General features: G+C 37.7%; 1 protein-coding gene across 3 annotated transcripts; it reads right to left on the reverse strand.

Moving 5' to 3' along the window:
• Positions 1 to 774: 774 nt before the first annotated feature.
• LOC136826811 (tyrosine-protein kinase Src42A-like) lies at positions 775 to 15,885 on the reverse strand. Of its 3 annotated transcripts, none has more exons than XM_067084275.1 (11): positions 14,938 to 15,885; positions 10,527 to 10,707; positions 10,058 to 10,157; positions 8,375 to 8,487; positions 7,651 to 7,772; positions 6,299 to 6,462; positions 5,457 to 5,625; positions 4,955 to 5,113; positions 4,513 to 4,691; positions 3,852 to 4,008; positions 775 to 2,751 (listed from the first exon to the last, which is right to left on the reverse strand). In XM_067084275.1, the coding sequence occupies exons 1-11, from the start codon at positions 15,056 to 15,058 to the stop codon at positions 2,540 to 2,542; spliced, it is 1,677 nt and encodes a 558-aa protein (XP_066940376.1). In that variant the 5' UTR covers positions 15,059 to 15,885; the 3' UTR covers positions 775 to 2,539. The 3 variants fall into 3 exon arrangements, with proteins under 3 accessions (XP_066940376.1, XP_066940359.1, XP_066940367.1); XM_067084258.1 differs by having other exon boundaries at positions 10,058 to 10,187; XM_067084266.1 differs by having other exon boundaries at positions 3,852 to 4,004; positions 4,509 to 4,691; positions 10,058 to 10,187; positions 14,938 to 15,485.
• Between the last annotated feature and the right edge of the window lie 2,278 nt (positions 15,886 to 18,163).

Consider the following 18,163-nt stretch of genomic DNA (forward strand, 5'->3'; position numbering starts at 1 on the left):
AAAAATAAAGATAAATGCCAAACTATACTTACATCTAAATGAGTTCTAATTTCATAGGATTTTCATTAAATCCATCTTTTTATTTGTTAACAAAATACAAGACGGAATCATGATCTTTTAAACGCGCTAGCCGTGGTGAAATTAATTGACAGATTAATATCTGTAGATTATATTATAGCAACAATGTTTATCAAAGCTGAAAATAATTTATTTTTAATAATAAACTTACATATAATAACAAAATATTGATACATTTTTCACAAGTCAATCTTGCACTCCATCTATGAAGTATCATTTTATAAATGTTTCGCGCGACATAAATATTAATTCTCAGGAAAAATAAAGCTTTTCCTATGAATGACCAGTGGTTGCTATGATTAATTTGATATATGTGTGTGTGTGCGTGTCTACTAAAGAGAAACAACTGTCTGATAAATAAATCAAACTGAGGAATAGATCTTTAATCATTAGATCAGAAGTAGAAGAAAGACAACTCTGGGTTGAACCAGCTGAATCGGAAGACTTAGACTTATTTGGATAAGAACAGTAAGAAGTAAAACTGTAGATGAGTGGAGCATATGAAAGATGAAGCACAGGGCAGACATGGGTGGAAGAATTTCACAGAGGCCCTTTAGGTCGTTCAGTGTTGGCGGTGATGACGAGGAAGTTAGAAATTCTGTTTATTATATACGAACAATGGAAGGTCGTTGCTTTTCCAGTAAGTACTTGAATCTGCTTGCTTGAGAAATCGCAGGAAAATAAAATTACTGACACTGAATAATGAAAATTTTTATATTTTTCATGTCTTTCAAAAGCATACGTGGATACAAGCAGAGGGGAAATAAATAGGCAAAATTAATTCGTCCAAAGAAAAAAGAACTCAGTCATCCTAAATATCCTCATGTAATACTTTTCGGGGAAAAAAGTTTAAATTAAAAAAAAAATCATTTAACCCATATTTGGACCGAGAGACCACACCCCATTTAATGAACACCAGTTACACAAAATCTTGATCCTTCATAAAACTAAGGCTCTTATGCTGAATACAAAGAAGAAGCACTAGATCGCCTCGGTTGATCGGCTGAGTCCACAGGTCTATACAAGGCCTTTGATTCCCTTCACAGTCTTAGTGTGGGCCCATGCTAGTATAAGTCCGGTTTAATCTAATTCATAGGTCCACAACAGGATTCTGATTCACCTCCACATATCACCATCACTCTAGGGCCGTCATTGTCCGGGGGCCCATCCAAGCCCCAGGGTGGCTGGTCTTATTACAAAATGAGGAGTTTGAAAAGGACCATTAGAATATATTGCTATTCCATCATCCACATAAAGTTTCAGAAGAGTTTGGCTGTTAATTTGTTGCGCATTCATACATACATGTGCACTATATTTGCATACTTGAACATGTAAGTATATATATATATATATATATATATATATATATATATATATATATATATATATATATATATATATATATATATATATATATATATATATATATATAGGCGTCACTTACATCCTAGGCTCAGTAGATTCCTGTAAATCAGTATGGCGCGTTTAACAAGCTCACAGGAACGATGCAGTTTCAGTTATTCCCTAGCTTAAGACAAATTGGCATTGTTCGTTCCCGCATCAAGTTTTCAAAGATTTTTTATCATTTATCATTTCAATTTAACTACATTTAAAAACAGACTTCTCTATGAATTATGGACCAAATCTTATTTGTTACGACTTTCCCCTATCTGCTGATTTCACCAGAAGTAAAGATAAGCGTCAGTTGATTTCAGTTGGAGTTTATGGAAGTCTTTGAGAGCTTTAGGCAACTCCTAAACACCAGGATTTACTCAAGAATTGTAAAACAATTCTTTACAATTCCTTTGCATGCTGTAAATTCCGGGTTAACAGAAAAATGCTCTAAAGGATGACTGGATATCTGGGAATTATTTGTGGATGAAGTGCTTTGTATTAATAAGAAGGTTTTCCTCTTTACAGGTAAGAAACTCAGTACATACAACAGAACGTAAAATGCCGGCTATCTCAACTGATTAACATCGTCATCAACCGCACATTTCTACGAGTGCTTACGTATGAAACGGAGGCATTTAATTTTGAATTTCAAGGAGCGCTGCAAAACAAATGAGAAATTGTTTTAACCAGCCTGACCAATATTTACAAAAATCGTGTGAATTGTTTGTCAGTTTTCAGTGTTGCAATATAAAGAATTCTGACGATAAAAGCAGTGAAGTGACGACACAACAAAAGGGTCACTGTTTACAAAACCGTATAATGAACATTCGCTGCCTTCACCCAAAACAAATAACAGAACGACGTGATCACTTCATAAACATTAGAACAAACATTTCTCTTTCAGTGACACAAAATCTTTCACACACCTGAAGCAACTCGGTTGGCGTACCATAACCGAATGATCAATATTTACAAAAAATAAATCATATACATTTTTCGACCTAATCAAATGATTAATATTTTAAAAAATCATGTATTTTTTTTCCATGACAGTCTTCCATGCGTCTCAAGGAACTTGGTCAGCATCCCTATAGTCGGAGTCATCGAGGGTGAAGTAGTCCTCCAGTTTCCACCTCAGAGTGGAGAACGTCGGCCTCTTGTTTGGGTCCTTGGCCCAAGTCTCGAGCATGATGTTGTACATGTTCTTCGGGCAAGTGGGAGGCTGTGGCATCCGGTATCCCTTCTCTATCTGGTCGGCAACTTCGGCGTTCGTCATTCCTACGGGGAAATGTGAAGGAGACGATTGTTTGTTATGAATGGGATAAGTAACAATATAAACGAATGTCATAAAGAAAATCTACTGCTGTTCCATCAGCATATCGCTCAAGGCGTTCACAAGGACCCTTGCTTTGAACCTTCGGTGTTCACGCAAGTTATGCCGTCAAATACGTCACCAGCTTCTCATTTAACTTCACCAGTGCCACAGAGCAGAATAGAAGATTCGCGCAATCGTGAGTATTGTGTCGAAGGAAAATTCAGTAATCCGACGGCCTAACTCATGTAATTCACTCGTCGCCATAGCTAATGCAGAGGGTGAGTATCAAACGAGTGAAACATAAAAAAAGGGGTGAGTCATCAGAGATAAAAGTCAGAGGAGTGATACGAGTATTATGCTAGTGCTACTTACAAAACCTTCCCTAACCTAAGCCGGGGGGAGTTGGGAGGTTAACCATGCATACCTTTAAAATTGGGAGGTCGAAGTCATTACTGCTGGCATTCCTTCGAACACTACTGAATGAAGCTCTTTACAGCATTTAAAAAGCTTGGCTGCTCTTGCGGATACAACAGAAGATTTTTTGTCATCTTTTATTATAAAGAAATTAGGGGATCAAGGGAATCATGGCAAATGTTTGGTTTACAAATCTTTCACAAATCGTCCGACGAGTTTAATGGTACAATCTACTTGAGAGTAACATAAATTTATCGAATGGGCCAACCAGAATTTTGGAATATATTGAACATGATTATGGCCTGGAGCATGCAAATACTTTTCGTTAGCAGACATATTTACAGTTCATAGACTTGTTTATGAAGGCAAGCAGGCCTTCTGTATTTCAGTATAAAAAAAAAAACAGACATAAAAAAAATTAAAATAGAATGGAAATACCAGGACAGGGCAACTGGAAGCAATGTGCAACGCATCAAAGGCAGTTAAAAACAGGAAAAAATTAGAAAGGGGCCCCTAAAAGCACAAGCTATAGCCAATTAAAGACAATGAAACGAATTTAAGTTAAAAAAAAAAATATATCAGACCAGGACAGTTGGTGGGAGTATTGTACAGCCCATCAAAAACGAGAGTTACAGGTCTAATCACTCACCAGGATAAGGAACTGCACCAAAAGTCATGATCTCCATCATGAGGACGCCGAAGGACCAAACGTCGGATTTGGTGGTGAATTTGTTGTAGTTCAGAGCTTCAGGAGCCGTCCACTTGATAGGGAATTTAGCCCCCTCCTGTGCCTGGTATTCTTCTTCCTGACAAAGACAACATCAAGACTTGCTCAGATGCTTCATTCCTTTCCAGTTGAGACTTCATAAAACTTATAGGTCATGACACCATTAGGCGCAAAAGCTAACATAATGTCGCGGTGAAAAACTCGTGCAGCCCTATTCAAGTTCGATTCTTTATTTATTTTTATGGTCTGTCGTTTTTCAGAAACAGATAAGCCTACGTCGAGGGTTATAATAAAGCGTTCTAACTTTCGTTTTATTATAATTTGTTAAACAGAAAATACAGCTTAAGTTACAAACTAAAGAGGAAAGTTTAGAGAGGGTTCTCAAGGCTGGATGAGTGAGAAACGCTTAGGCTTACCCGGAGTCAGATGAGAAAGGTAAGGTCTACGGTTATGTAAAACTGAACGAAGACCAAAATCAAATATTCAGGGTCCAATTAAGTGCCTGTTTCATTCTTACAACGCGGTTTTATATCTATTTCGTTTAATAATTACATCTATAATCATACCACAGTATAGTACTTGCCTTGACGAGTCTCGACAAACCGAAATCTGCCACTTTGACGATATGATTTTTGCCGACCAAGACATTCCTAGCTGCCAAATCTCTGTGGATGTAGTTCTCTGCTTCCAAGTATTCCATCCCAGCTGCTACTTGGGCTCCTATGTAGACTTGGTCTTCTAGTACCATCCCTCTTCCAAGACCTGCCATTATAAGCATTGCTACATTAATGACCCATCTGATGATCGAGGTTTGACAAGATAAAGCCACAGAAAAACTGACGTAAGAGTTATGAACACTACTTGATTAAGACATTCAGTTCAAACTTGTGAGAGATATCAAATTATACAGAACTGAAAACGAAAGGGATCTGAAAGCAGAAAAAGGAAATTCTATAAAAAAGGTAACGTTCCTTAAAAGCATGAAGCAAGTTCAGTCTCATGGAAATGAACACTGTACAACTTACCCCTTAAATAATCAAGCAACGCCCCATTCTGCATTAGTTCTGTGATAATGAACACGGGCTCATCTCTTGTGCACACGCCATAGAGCTGTAACAGTTTTGCATGACGTAATTTCTTCAAGAACTGAGCCTCGGCGAGGAATTCGTCGGCGTGCATTTTTCCTATTAAGGACACAAGGTACCTAAAGTAGGCTTATTTAACAGATCAGTGTTCATGAAGGTATTAAGAGAGTTTACATTGCTCTCGGCACCTTTTGCAAATGACTTGTTCTTATCTCAGTGACCAAGTAAGAAACAAACTGACCCTTATACCTAAGTGTTTACATAACTGTCACAGATCATGTGCAACAAATGAAAAGGATCTCACTTACCACTGACAAACAAGAGTGAACTTTTGCACTTGGCCCTGCATTATCTCAATGCCTAGGTATCAAGAAAACTGTTCCTCACACTCACGGCTACGAACCAACTGCGGCCAATAAACAGAAAGAAAAGGAAAAATTACCTGCTCTTAGAGTCTTCACAGCTACTGGCACAGTCTTGTTCCATCGTCCTTCATAAACCTCCCCGAAATGTCCTGACCCCAGGAACCTTTTCATTATGATCTGGTCCCTCGGAATCTCCCAGGTGTCCCACGTGTTGTAAGATAGCCCGACGGTGTCAGGTTTGTCCAGCTGCAAAAGACGCCGATGAGAATCCATCACATATATTTGTCATGGGCTTCGTAGCCGTAGGATGTAAGTCTATATAACGTGTTTATGAATAAGTGTCTATTTACCCTTACCACCTGACATAGATTAAACCTAATTATAGTATTTACTCAGTTTTCATAACTGGATAAAGACTTTATGACATCTTCGTAATTCCGTTCTTGTTATGGTGTGAATGACATCCTGAATATCGATACGGTAGCTTGTATTCTTGTACTGAAATACATTCACACATGTAAGAATCCAGATATATGTATATGTATATATATATACATATACATATACTGTACATTGTACAGTATATGTATATGTATATATGTATATATATATATATATATATATATATATATATATATATATATATATATATATAGAGAGAGAGAGAGAGAGAGAGAGAGAGAGAGAGAGAGAGAGAGAGAGAGAGAGAGCTACTTGCTGAAGAGAATGCAGCTCTGTTGTATTTCGATTTAATGAGCATTTTGAAGAGTTGCTAAATGTAGGACACACATATACATATATGTGTGTGTGTGCATGAAGCACGAGAGGAGAGAGTTAAATTTAGCCTAATCTACATTCCAAAGCTGCAAACATCCATCAGCTTACGAAGCTTCCACGGACAAACAGACAAAAATCTAACCCTAGCACAAGGCCTGTTGAGCCTGGTGCACAATCCCGCAGCGTCCTTCCTGTAGAAATCGACGAGATCGTGGAGGGAGGAAAAGGGATCCCTCCTCGTGATGAAGAACCCTCCGTGGTCTCTGGGTCGGACTCTGTAGTGCCGCACTTTGTCGCCATCTCTCACTGCAAGAAGAAGAAGAAGATGTCAGGAGTTAACCACCTTTAGGGGCTGGGAAGTTCTCTTTAGAAAGGTATTGAATGTGCAGTTGAATTTAGGAAGAGAAATGCTTGTGTGAAGCTGAGTATTTTTGTGATGTTTTTCCTAGGCTGTAATGCTAACTGTTCTTGGAAGTTTTTTTAAGTGTGAGGCAAACTATCATAGAGTTTTTTTTATGATTTTGAGGCTAGCTATCTTTGGAGGCTCTGAGAGGCTTTTTTTTGTAGGTATAAGATCTGCAGCTGAATTTTAAATAAAAAAATATGAAAAAATTTTTAAACACGCTTTTATTAAAATGCACTAAAAAGTGAAAAATAAATCTGTTGAGGCACACCAGAATTTGAGGCTAGCTATCTTTGGAGGCCCTGAGAGTTTTTTTTCAGGTATAAGATTTGCAGCTGAATTGTAAATAAAAAAAAAAAATTTTAAACATGCTTTTATCAAAATGCACTAAAAAGTGAAAAATGAATCTATTGAGGCACTCCAGGATTTTCTTACAATTAATCATGTCTACAAAACTAAAAGCGTGGGCGCCAAACATGGAAGGAAATGGTACAAGAAATGAAAATGAGAATTTTACAATAGATTCTAATGTAAGAGAAATTATGCGTAGCTAACTATCTTTACAGATTTCATAAAGCCTTCTTCGAGAAAGCCCCTTCAGCCGAATTTTGAGAAATGCCTATATAGTGCTAGGAAAAAATAAAGTATGTAGAGCCATGCAGCAACTACGACACATTCTCCGACGACAGGAAGTTTTCCAACGAGGCTTTTCATAGCTTACTCTTCAAGACGCCTAAAATGAATTTATTTCTACCCACGATCACATGTCGATGATTTTTCGTCACAATGGCTCTTCTTGCTGTTGTCACCCAAAAAGAAAGCACCATCACCCACCTCACAACTTTACGAAGATTCCACAATAAGCTGTAGGTCCCGTTGCTAAGTAACCAAATGGTTCTTAGAAGCCACGTAAAATAAGTCTAATCCTTCGGGCCAGCCCTAGGAGAGCTGTTAATCAGCTCAGTGGTCTGGTGAAACTAAGGTATACTTACTTACGAAGCGCACAGGGTTAGCTGAAGGCTGAATGCAGAGGAATGTGGAAGACATTCATGCAGGATAAATCGCTGTAATGCTCAATAACCTACTCTCACCTGAGAGGGAGAATTCATTCTTCCTGCTCTCTGAATCTCGAATGAGGAAACTCCCGTGGTCGTTTTCGTGGAACATCAAACGTCTTTCAGCCTCGGCTCTCCTGATGCTGCCGAAGTACCACCTTAAAAAGAGAAGAGATAATGAAAGAGAGAAAGAATTTATGTGTATGTATATATATATATATATATATATATATATATATATATATATATATATATATATATATATATATGTATATATAAATATAAATATATATATATATATATATATATATATATATATATATATATATAATATATATTTATATATATATACATATATATACACAAATAGATATGTATATGTATGATACACAAACTGTGAATAAAATAGCTTATGAGCATAATGCAGCGAATGTGGAAGATCTGGTCTGGATGAACTAAGGTATACTTAACTTGACTTGAATCATGCAAATTGGCGAGTTTATAAAGTGTTAAAAGTCCATTTCCTTCCAAAATGTCTGATTTCCCCGTTTTTCGTAAGTGTCTGTTTAACTTTCAATCGCTCAAGTATATCAGGCATAAGGCTAACGAGAAACTAAGTTCTTGAAAATATCTGGGAAAGCCCGTTGCCCCCAAGGGACCAGATCGCAGATTCTCTCTGGGAAATCTTTGGAGATCATGAAAATGGAAAGTGAGATCATTTAAGTTCACTGATATTTAATAAAAAGGACAAAGGACTCACTCTTCTGCCTCGATGCTCTTCAGCTGGGCGACGTAATTAGCCGGGATGAAGCCCTGAAGCCCAGTCACGTGACTCTTCGCCAGCCACCAGTCGTTTGACGACGCTTCCAGGACCTGCGAAGTGAAATGATTAAACATCAAACATTTTATTCCACTGTCAACTTTTTCTTCTTAGAGGGCTGATTACAGGAGCTATCAGCAGCCTTCCGATTCTCGGTAAATCTTTTTGGAATGAGGTTGCTAACCCCAGGCCCTTCTCAAAAAAAAGTTAAGGATACCTTAGTTTAACCAGACCACTGAGCTGATTAACAGCTCTCCTAGGGCTGGCCCGAAGGATTATTTTACGTGGCTAAGAATCAATTGGTTACCTAGCAACGGGACCTACAGCTTATTGTGGAATCCGAACAACATTATAACGAGAAATGAAAACCCTGTCATGACCTACCACAGTCGAATAACCACCACGTAATATTTCATCAGAAAGGTCAACGTGTACACAATAGATTTTCCAGAGAGCGAGTTCAAAGAAGTTTCAGTCGCGTGGGACATAACTCTGGTCATTTGTTGTTGCAACGAGGTCGATGACCACCGAACTATGCGGACTACAGATATAGATTCGACAGGGGCGACTCTGGGAAAACGAAAACAAGAGAGCAAGACAGCAGTTATATCCCAACTTGTGTTTCAAGCGCTGAAGTGTCACTAAAGCCTCTATTAGGAAATGGTGGCTTTGAAAGGCTATAAGAACCAAGAAATAAAATGAAAATTTATGGACTAAGGAAAGCTAGCCCAAGCTACACTGGAAGAGTGAAGATAAATCGACAGAATTAAATCATCGCAGCTATTTCCAAAATTTTCCAACAGCCATTAAGAGACAATTAAACCCCTATAGTTTTTATCTGTATTTATGCCCGGTCTTGTTAGGTGTAACGGCAAATTAACATTTCTTCATTCAGGAATAAAGTTTAAGGTTTTGTATAACAGTATTTTCCTCACCTTTTTCATCTTCAAAAGCAACAAATTTACGCAAAATACATCGTCAGCCGTAAAGCTAAACACTTCCGCATCTCGGTTTTCCTCTTCATCCGGGAAACTAAACCTCATTTCCCATCTAAGCAGATTATTATCATTGTTGTTCAGAATTTAAACCCCTATTCGTATGGGACAAGCCTACAGGGGACACTTTAGCTCTTTGTTGGGTGAGCCGGTAGAGCTGCGGACTGTCACTCGATGGGCCGGAGTTCAATTCCCCGGCCGGCTGATGAAGAGTTAGAGGAATTTATTTCTGGTGATAGAAATTCATTCCTCGCTATAATGTGGTTCGGATTCCACAATAAGCTGTAGGTCCCGTTGCTAAGTAACCAGTTGGTTCTTTGCCACGTAAAATAAGTCTAATCCTTCGGGCCAGCCCTAGGAAAGCTGTTAATCAGCTCAGTGGTCTGGTAAAACTAAGGTATACGTAGGCTAATACAGGGGACACTGACTCGAAATACAAGCTTCCAAAGAATATGATGTTCATTTGAAGGAAGGTACAGAAGGTAACGGGAAATACAGAAAGAAGAGATCAGGAAAAAAGGTAAATCAGTAGATGAATAGATAAAAATATAGATCAGTTACTAACACACAAGGTGAATTGTTACAGGGTCGTAATCTAAATCTCGCCAGGACTTGATCATGCACTAACCTCCAGATGCTCGCATCTTCTGAAGCTGAGATCCTGATCCGTTCTGGCGTCGTAGTCGTACAAGGCGACGTACATCCGTCCAGTGGCCAGGCCGGATACGCTGGAGCAGCCAGGTGACCCGGATATGAAACTGTTCATTTATTCATTCATTTATTTGGTGAAAGCACTTGTATAGTTAGCTATAAACAGGGATTTTCTAAGGTCCTTAGTCAATAACAAGTTCAAAACCAGTCAATATCCATCAAGCATTTCTATCAACAAACTGTTATTTTCGATACAAAATTAACCTCTCACACGACAGAAGGCTCTGTTACTTATGCATGTGGTCCAATATCCAAATACTTGCCTCTCTCCTCGTGACAGGTATTTACAGCATATTGCCATCTATCACGCGAAAGAGGACCCGATTACTTATGCATTTCTAGCTTGACAATCTCACACAAAGGTACACACGTGGAATTCAACCCACCTCTTCGATCTAGAAGCGCCTCTGGAATGCATTGTGTTCGCATTCACAGCCGCGTTAGTATTCCTGACATCGATGGCCGGAGAATGACTTTGGGGTCTCAATGTTCTGACGTCATGAACTTTCGCAATATCCACTGATCTCTTTCTGGCGTCTGAGCGTACTAGTGTCGCGGGGTACTCGTCTGGAAGATGGTCGATACACGAAGGCAAGTAAGCAGATGGGCATATTAGTGGACAGACGATGGAGCGAAAGTACAAACACACTGTATTTTGATAGACACAGTGACACGTAGATCGACAGACAGCTAGGTAGGTAGTTAAATAGGTAGGTAGACAGACAAATAGATAGATAGTTCAAGATAAACTAACCTGACTTGAGACTATCTCTGCAACATTAGTTGCTTTCTGTATTTTGATAGACTCAGTGACAAATAGAGAGACAGACAGCTAGATAGGTAGTTAAATAGATAGATAGATAGACAGGCAGATAGATAGACAGATAGTTCAAGATAAACTAACTTGACTTGAGATTATCTCTGCAACACTAGTTGCTGTCTGGATTCATAGCTTTGCGTTCCAGTACTTCTACCAAATCAATGCAGCCAGTACTTTCTCTGTCTCCGTCCTCTTTTTCTTTTTCAACACTTCTGGATTACCCACTTATCACCAGTCTATTGTTATCCTTACTACGTGTGACCAAACTATCCCAAAACACGGGCCCATCATTCCACTCCACATACAGAACAAACACATTTCGCCTCAGAAGTGTCTGCCAGTTCCCTCTCGCTCACATTTCTCCATCCACACTTCATTTCTATGAAGGAGAGTAGACTCGAAAGTCAGTTCTTTAAGAATTCAACTTTTTGTAACGCTGATATTCCTTTTGTATGCTAAGCCTCTGGCAGATATCTTGCTCTCTCCCTTGCCTCAAGTATCCTGTAATGCACTTAATTCTTTATCTTAATCTCATTCATCACTGCCAAATGAATTAGTGAGCCAACCATCCAAACTAATGTTCAATTCTTCATCTTCATGGGATCCTCCTCCCCCCGCCCCCCATTTCTTTACTCTTGTAACTTACAGCTTTCGGCACTTTAAAAGAAAACCTTTCTCACTTTTACCAGCTTTGGGATCTCTTCACTATCACCACTCAACACCATCGTCAGCAAACATCAGCCACTCCAAACTCCATCCACGACCCTTTTTCTCAACCGACAGTTTTGCACTTCCCGTTCTTTCTGTGTCGTTGTCTATGAATAAGCATTTACACACACATATACATACAGTATATAAATGTATGTATGTATATATATACATACATACATACATACACATATATCTCTGTATACATGTATATATATATATTATTTTGTGTGTGTGTGTCAGTGCGTTTGAGCATGGCTTCGTGATCTTTTAAGGATAGGCTAAAAGATTACTGAGTCATAATTGGATAAGAAAGATTAGATTAGGGCATATTTTCTTTTCCTGGTATTTCAGATTGTCCATTGACTGTATCGGTTCGCCAGAAACGTAATGTTACAGATCGTGCCTTCGAGGAAGTGGAGGCAATGGTTATTAAATGAGTACACAGCAAAGTACATGGAGGGATATACTCAATAACAAACAGGTATATACTTGCATTTGTATATACTGTTACATAACTCCAGAACAATCAAATGAGAGTCTTATTTCTCCACCTCTGCAGCCCGTGTTTATCAATTAAAATATATATATATATATATATATATATATATATATATATATATATATATATATATATATATATATATACATACGGATTGAGTGAATAATTCTCCGAAGATTAATATATCACTGTTATTGAATAATCGATTTATTGTCTTTAATCCAGATATTTCATAATCATGCACGTATTTCCGGTGGTGATAACCATAATCGTTACAACGCCAGGTTACAGAAACAAATCAATCGGCGAATTATCATGTAAGGCGTTATGTCACATATTTTCCTCATTCAGGGTGTTCTCGCAAACCTCGCATCCCGAAGTCATAACTTCCCTAAGCTTTGACCTGCAGAATGTGGAAAACATCAATTAGACGCCATTATTAACATTCCTATGCATTGCGACACGTTCAGTTACTAAGCATTTACCCTTACATACAAACACGCACACACACACACACACACACACAAACGCGCATGCGCAAGTATTTTGGGGTTAAGTTGCTGCCTTCATGCCTCCTGTGCCCTGTCTCTCTGTTGGTAAATTTATACTGATACTTCTGTTTAAATCACGTATTATTTGTATTTTCACCGAAAAAAGGTCAAAATCCTCCAACTCAACTGTGTCAATCATTTCACCAGAGACCTCGCTTTATAATGCATTGCTCTTAATGTTTACAACTCCAGATTACAGTTGAACGTCGGCCAGTTAATTACTCCCTTTCAAGGTTAATAATATCTACGAACTGTTTGAAATGTGCTCTCGCTGGCAACCTAAGCCAGTGGGTCAATATTCAGGGATGTCTTAGGATGACAGCGTTAACGAATTAGGACACTTAACAAAATAAGATAAATAGATAAATCTCAAATTAATATTTCTCTCTTCTCACCCTGAGCAGTGTCACGCATATGGAAATTAGTCGACTGTGATGTTCCGCAGCCTGTGTGAAGGTGTGAGGGGCTAGCAACTGCATCCTAAAACATTTCCTGAGGATCGGAACCACTCATTCGAAAGGAAAGTAATGATTATGTATACATCTAGTTTCTAAATGACAGGTGGCAACCCTTTGAAAAATGAGGATACACACACACACACACACACACACACACACACACACACACATATATATATATATATATATATATATATATATATATATATATATATATATATATATATATATATATAAATGTGTGTGTGTGTGTGTTGTGTGTGTGTTAGAGAGAGAGAGAGAGAGAGAGAGAGAGAGAGAGAGAGAGAGAGAGAGAGAGAGAGAGAGAGAGATTGTACGAACGTTGGGTTAGGCAAAACAATCACAACTTCGGAACTATTAAAAATCGCATTTTTTTGTTTGAGTTTACTACATGTATACAACACCTCAGTGCGACGCAAAATCTCGTTATAGTTCCACACAAATCATGACGATTTCCTGCACCGGAGGTAAAATGGCTATTATTATATTTCCTACTTTAAATTCTATTTCTTAACTCAGTCACTTAACTTTCAGGAATGCGTGCGCAGTTTGGCCGTGCCTTCCAATTCTTCTCTTCTTCTTTTATACCTGTGACGTCATTGTCACCGGTGGTGACGTCAGCTTTCTTTACCAAGGTATCGCGGTTAATGTTTTGTTTACATGGTAGTCTACCAAGCGGCTGAGGAATCCAATAAACGGCTGTTTATAGGATTCCAGTGATAGAGACCTTGAAAGCAGTTAGCATTGCGCAACATTGTCCAGTCGATTTAACACTTGGTTCAGCACTTTTGTTACCAAACAAAGAAGACACAGACGAGGCTCGAAGCGCAACGGCTGGTCCAATCAAATGCACGGACACACCCAGGCCCGAGAGACATCATACAGCATATACAGTCGTATGCAGGCCGCTCCTGTCCAGTTGGACAAGGCCTTGCAGTAGGATTCGTAAGGATTTAGTGCGCCTCTGAATTCACACACACACACACACACACACACTCGTTTTGTAGCAGACGAGACATCGCCCCACATAACTTCGTGGTGGCTGTCTGCATCGCAGCGTAACAATAAATATAACAATAAATATTTGAATGTGTGCGCGTGCGAAAGTAAAGTTTATGACACGAGAATGATGACGGGATATGAAATATAAAAATTCTGAAAGGCCGCGAGGAAATCTGAAACAACAGAGTGCAAGATCAATCGCCTTCGAAGTTTTTTATATATATATATATATATATATATATATATATATATATATATATATATACATATACAGTGTATATATATAAAATGTATATACATATATATATATATATATAATATACATATAGGCCTATGTATATAATTATATATACATATATATATATAATATACATATAGGCCTATGTATATAATTATATATACATATATATATATAGCCTACACACACATATACTGTATATATATATATATATATATTATATATATATATATATATATATATATATATATATATATATATTATACAGTATATATATATATATTAACTTTGTCACTTACACAATTATCTGTGCATTAATACAATTACTAACAGGACGGATACTTAACAATGGGGACTGTTAGTCCTGGAAAGCTTGTAATTTTTTTTATTGAATCAATACCTCCGCTAGATACCATCAAGTCTCAAAGAGGTCCTGTTAGTAAAAAAATACATATACATATAAGAGAAATGGCCTTTTCGATGATCTGATCCCTTACCGACAGCGTTGCTGTGAGAAGAAGCCCTTTTCCTCTGGTGCTCAAGTTCCACTCCCACTGGCCTGTTCGTGTGGCCTCTTTCTTCTCCTCTCAGTTTGTGCATTAGCCAAGAAAGCGACATGGTTGGGAGTCCTGCTGTTTCTCTTTTTGTAAAGGTTCAAGGGTTGCAATTTATTTGTTATCGCGTGTCGACAGTCAGCCGCAGCACCTGGGATTCACAGTCAGACGCCGTTACAGGAAGGTCCAGTCAGCCTCTGTTCAGAGGAGTGCTCCAGAAAACAACGCCCAGGTGAAGCCGACAATCAGAGCCTCGTGTTTTTCAGTCACTTCGGTGTAAATAAAGGACGTGGTGCTGTTGCAATTACTGATGTTATTTCTCATTGATCTCATATTTACTATCATCCAGAGTCCTACAGAATTCCAGTTTGCCACACTTCTAGGGATTCGCAATCGACTTCAGTTCTGTGAATGCAGTCAGCCACAGTTTCTAGGATTTCACGATCAGCCACAGTACTCGGGATTTCCAGTCAGCCTATCTCTAGGGATTTACAGTCGGCCTAAGGTTTACAGGTTCCCAATCAGCCATAGTTCTGGAACTTATTCGAGACCATTGCAATATAAATATGGAACGGGTCGATGTTTCAGTTGTTAAATAATACTTCTCTTCAAATTTCAAGGAGGCAGTGTCGGAAATGCTGGAACAATCCGACGAGACCTAGACATCATTCGTCGTCTTCCATTTTAGATAGAAAAGAGTGTAAACATTTCCCTAACTTGACAGCTGGTTGTTAAGCACAGCGTCTTGCCTTCTCCTCTTCTTGATCTTTCGTTACAGACGCCGGAATGAAGAGACAGAACTACACAGATGTTGATTTAAAGCTGCACAGCAATTTTCACCACGTCTAGTAAAGTGTCAGGTTGGACCACTGAACACACGAAGTGCAACTAATAAAACCACGGTCTCTTTATCTCCTTATCGTTATCAGCCGAGATAAGCTGTGTCAAGATGAAATAACCGTATGATATTTGATTCAACAGTTGTCCGAACTTTTGAAGACTGTTATAGAGGGGTGGTTGGGCCACAAAATAAATAAGTGAATTCTGTCATTAGAATGTTTATTTAGACGAATAAACCATTTATATTTGCACAAAATACACAATTTTTTTTATAGGAAAAAAAAGTTCTGGCTCCATTCAAAGTCAATTTAAGACCTACAGTATAAGTCACACTACGACCAAGAGCAACACGTAACGCAGGAAATGGCGACCTATTACGGTCGTAGTTGATTGACTGTTTATCTGCTTACTACCAAGAATACATGTATGTATGTATATATATATATATGTATAATATACATACATATATAGAGTATATATACATATATATATTATATATATATATATTATACATAAATTTGTATAGTATATATATATATATATATATATAATATATATATATATATATATATATATATATATATATATATATATATATATATATATTATACATATGAACATATAAACATATATCAAATATTAAGACACAAATACACTTTAATATATAGAATTCACTATACTTTGGGAATTACCCAACCCCAAAGACAATAATTTATAATCATTACATCTACCCTGGCCAGGATATGTCTTCCGAGTTTGATTATACAGAGATGCCAGTAAATTTTTCATTTAACCATGGCCTACTGGATAAGTCACTATCACTTGTGTCAAGTCCAGAAGGAATATTATTTGAAAGCATAAAAAATTTACACGTGAATTGGTAACAATATATATACACACACATATATATATGTGTATATATACATATGTGTATATGTATGCTGTATATGTATATATATACATATATATATATATACATATATATACACACATGTAGCCAATATTGATTAGTTAATATTGATGAGGTCTTGCCAAGTAAATTTACAGTAGATGGTGGCGTGCTACAAGGGGATATTTTTTCACCTTTGCTGATGGCCCTTCTCATAGATTTTATAATGGAAAAAATGGTCAGAGATGGAAGAGAAGGCCTAAGTGGATAAAGATAGAAAGTTGACAAATTCAGAATATGTAGATGATGCTGTTTTCATTACCAAAACTCACAAAAATTATATTATTTGCTTAACCGAAAGCATCATATACCTAGAGAGACCGGAGCAAAAAACAGATGTAGTATGGAAAGAGTATTCGAAAAGAGATGAAGAAAGGATTAATGAGGTTTGGTTTTTCAAGTACATAGGAACAATGGTATCCAATATTAAAAATGGCAAATCAAACGTTTAATTGGCAGGCTGAATAAGACTAAGAAATCAAATAGATTGAAACTGCCAAAGAACGTAAGGTTCTACATAACCCTAGTACGACTGTACTGCTATACGGACATGAATCATGATATGACAATGAAACTATATCAAAAAGATTATGTCGATTTGAGAATAAAGCTTTAATGAGACTATTAGGAGTCAGAGTGCAGGATAGAGTCAGAAATGATTCCACAAGAGAAATGAAGAAAATTCCAAATGTAGATGAGATAATAATGGAGGGAGATGGAAATGGCTTGTACATGTCCGCACAACCTCGGGGAAAATCGTTTTTGATATATCAGCCATTGTGGACTTCATGAGAGCTGGAAGGCCGAATCTGCTTGAATGACAATTATGAGAAGGGAAGTTAGAGGTGAGTGGAGAATTATACAATAGAAAGCGAAGGAAGGGAGGATATGGGTGGCAGAATACCGCAGGGAACGTTGGGGGCCATGATGATGCTGGTAATTCCTCAATAAGGTTTTTGTATGCTGAAGTTAGTGACATGTCTTCTCGCCTAATTATCTTAATGGGTACTGTTTTCTTCCTGGAAGAGTTCATTTTCCAGTAATCCCACCGAATCGTTTCCCTTGGGTTACAAAACCTTCCTCTGGATTGGCAAATCTAATAAACTTATCTTCGAAACCAAATTCATTCAGACCTCAGCAAAGGTCAGGAACCGCCTGTCTATGCTTTGTAGGAATTTACTTGAGTAAATGATAACTGAACAGAACACTTACCTTCCCTGCCATAAGGCTCGAATTCGTTTTGAGTCTTTTCCTTGGTTCCTAATCATATCATCTTACAGCTTACTTCTCCCCATCATCCGAAAATATAAATCCTTTGCAAACATAAATCCTTTGTAACAGAAGCTTTCACTGTAGTTGCGATGATAACTAGTTCTTGGG

Source organism: Macrobrachium rosenbergii, chromosome 3, assembly GCF_040412425.1.
Source record: "Macrobrachium rosenbergii isolate ZJJX-2024 chromosome 3, ASM4041242v1, whole genome shotgun sequence".
In the NCBI taxonomy this organism is placed as follows: Eukaryota; Metazoa; Arthropoda; class Malacostraca; order Decapoda; family Palaemonidae; genus Macrobrachium; species Macrobrachium rosenbergii.

Coding starts and splice junctions, on each gene's coding strand:
- LOC136826811 (XM_067084258.1), bottom strand. CDS start 15,058: ATGTCGCTTTCTTGGCTAATGCACAAACTGAGAGGAGAAGAAAGAGGC. Junction 10,188..10,526: donor GGCGCTTCTAGATCGAAGAG/GTGGGTTGAATT, acceptor ATAAATGAACAG/TTTCATATCCGGGTCACCTG. Junction 5,114..5,456: donor TGTGAAGACTCTAAGAGCAG/GTAATTTTTCCT, acceptor TGTCCTTAATAG/GAAAAATGCACGCCGACGAA.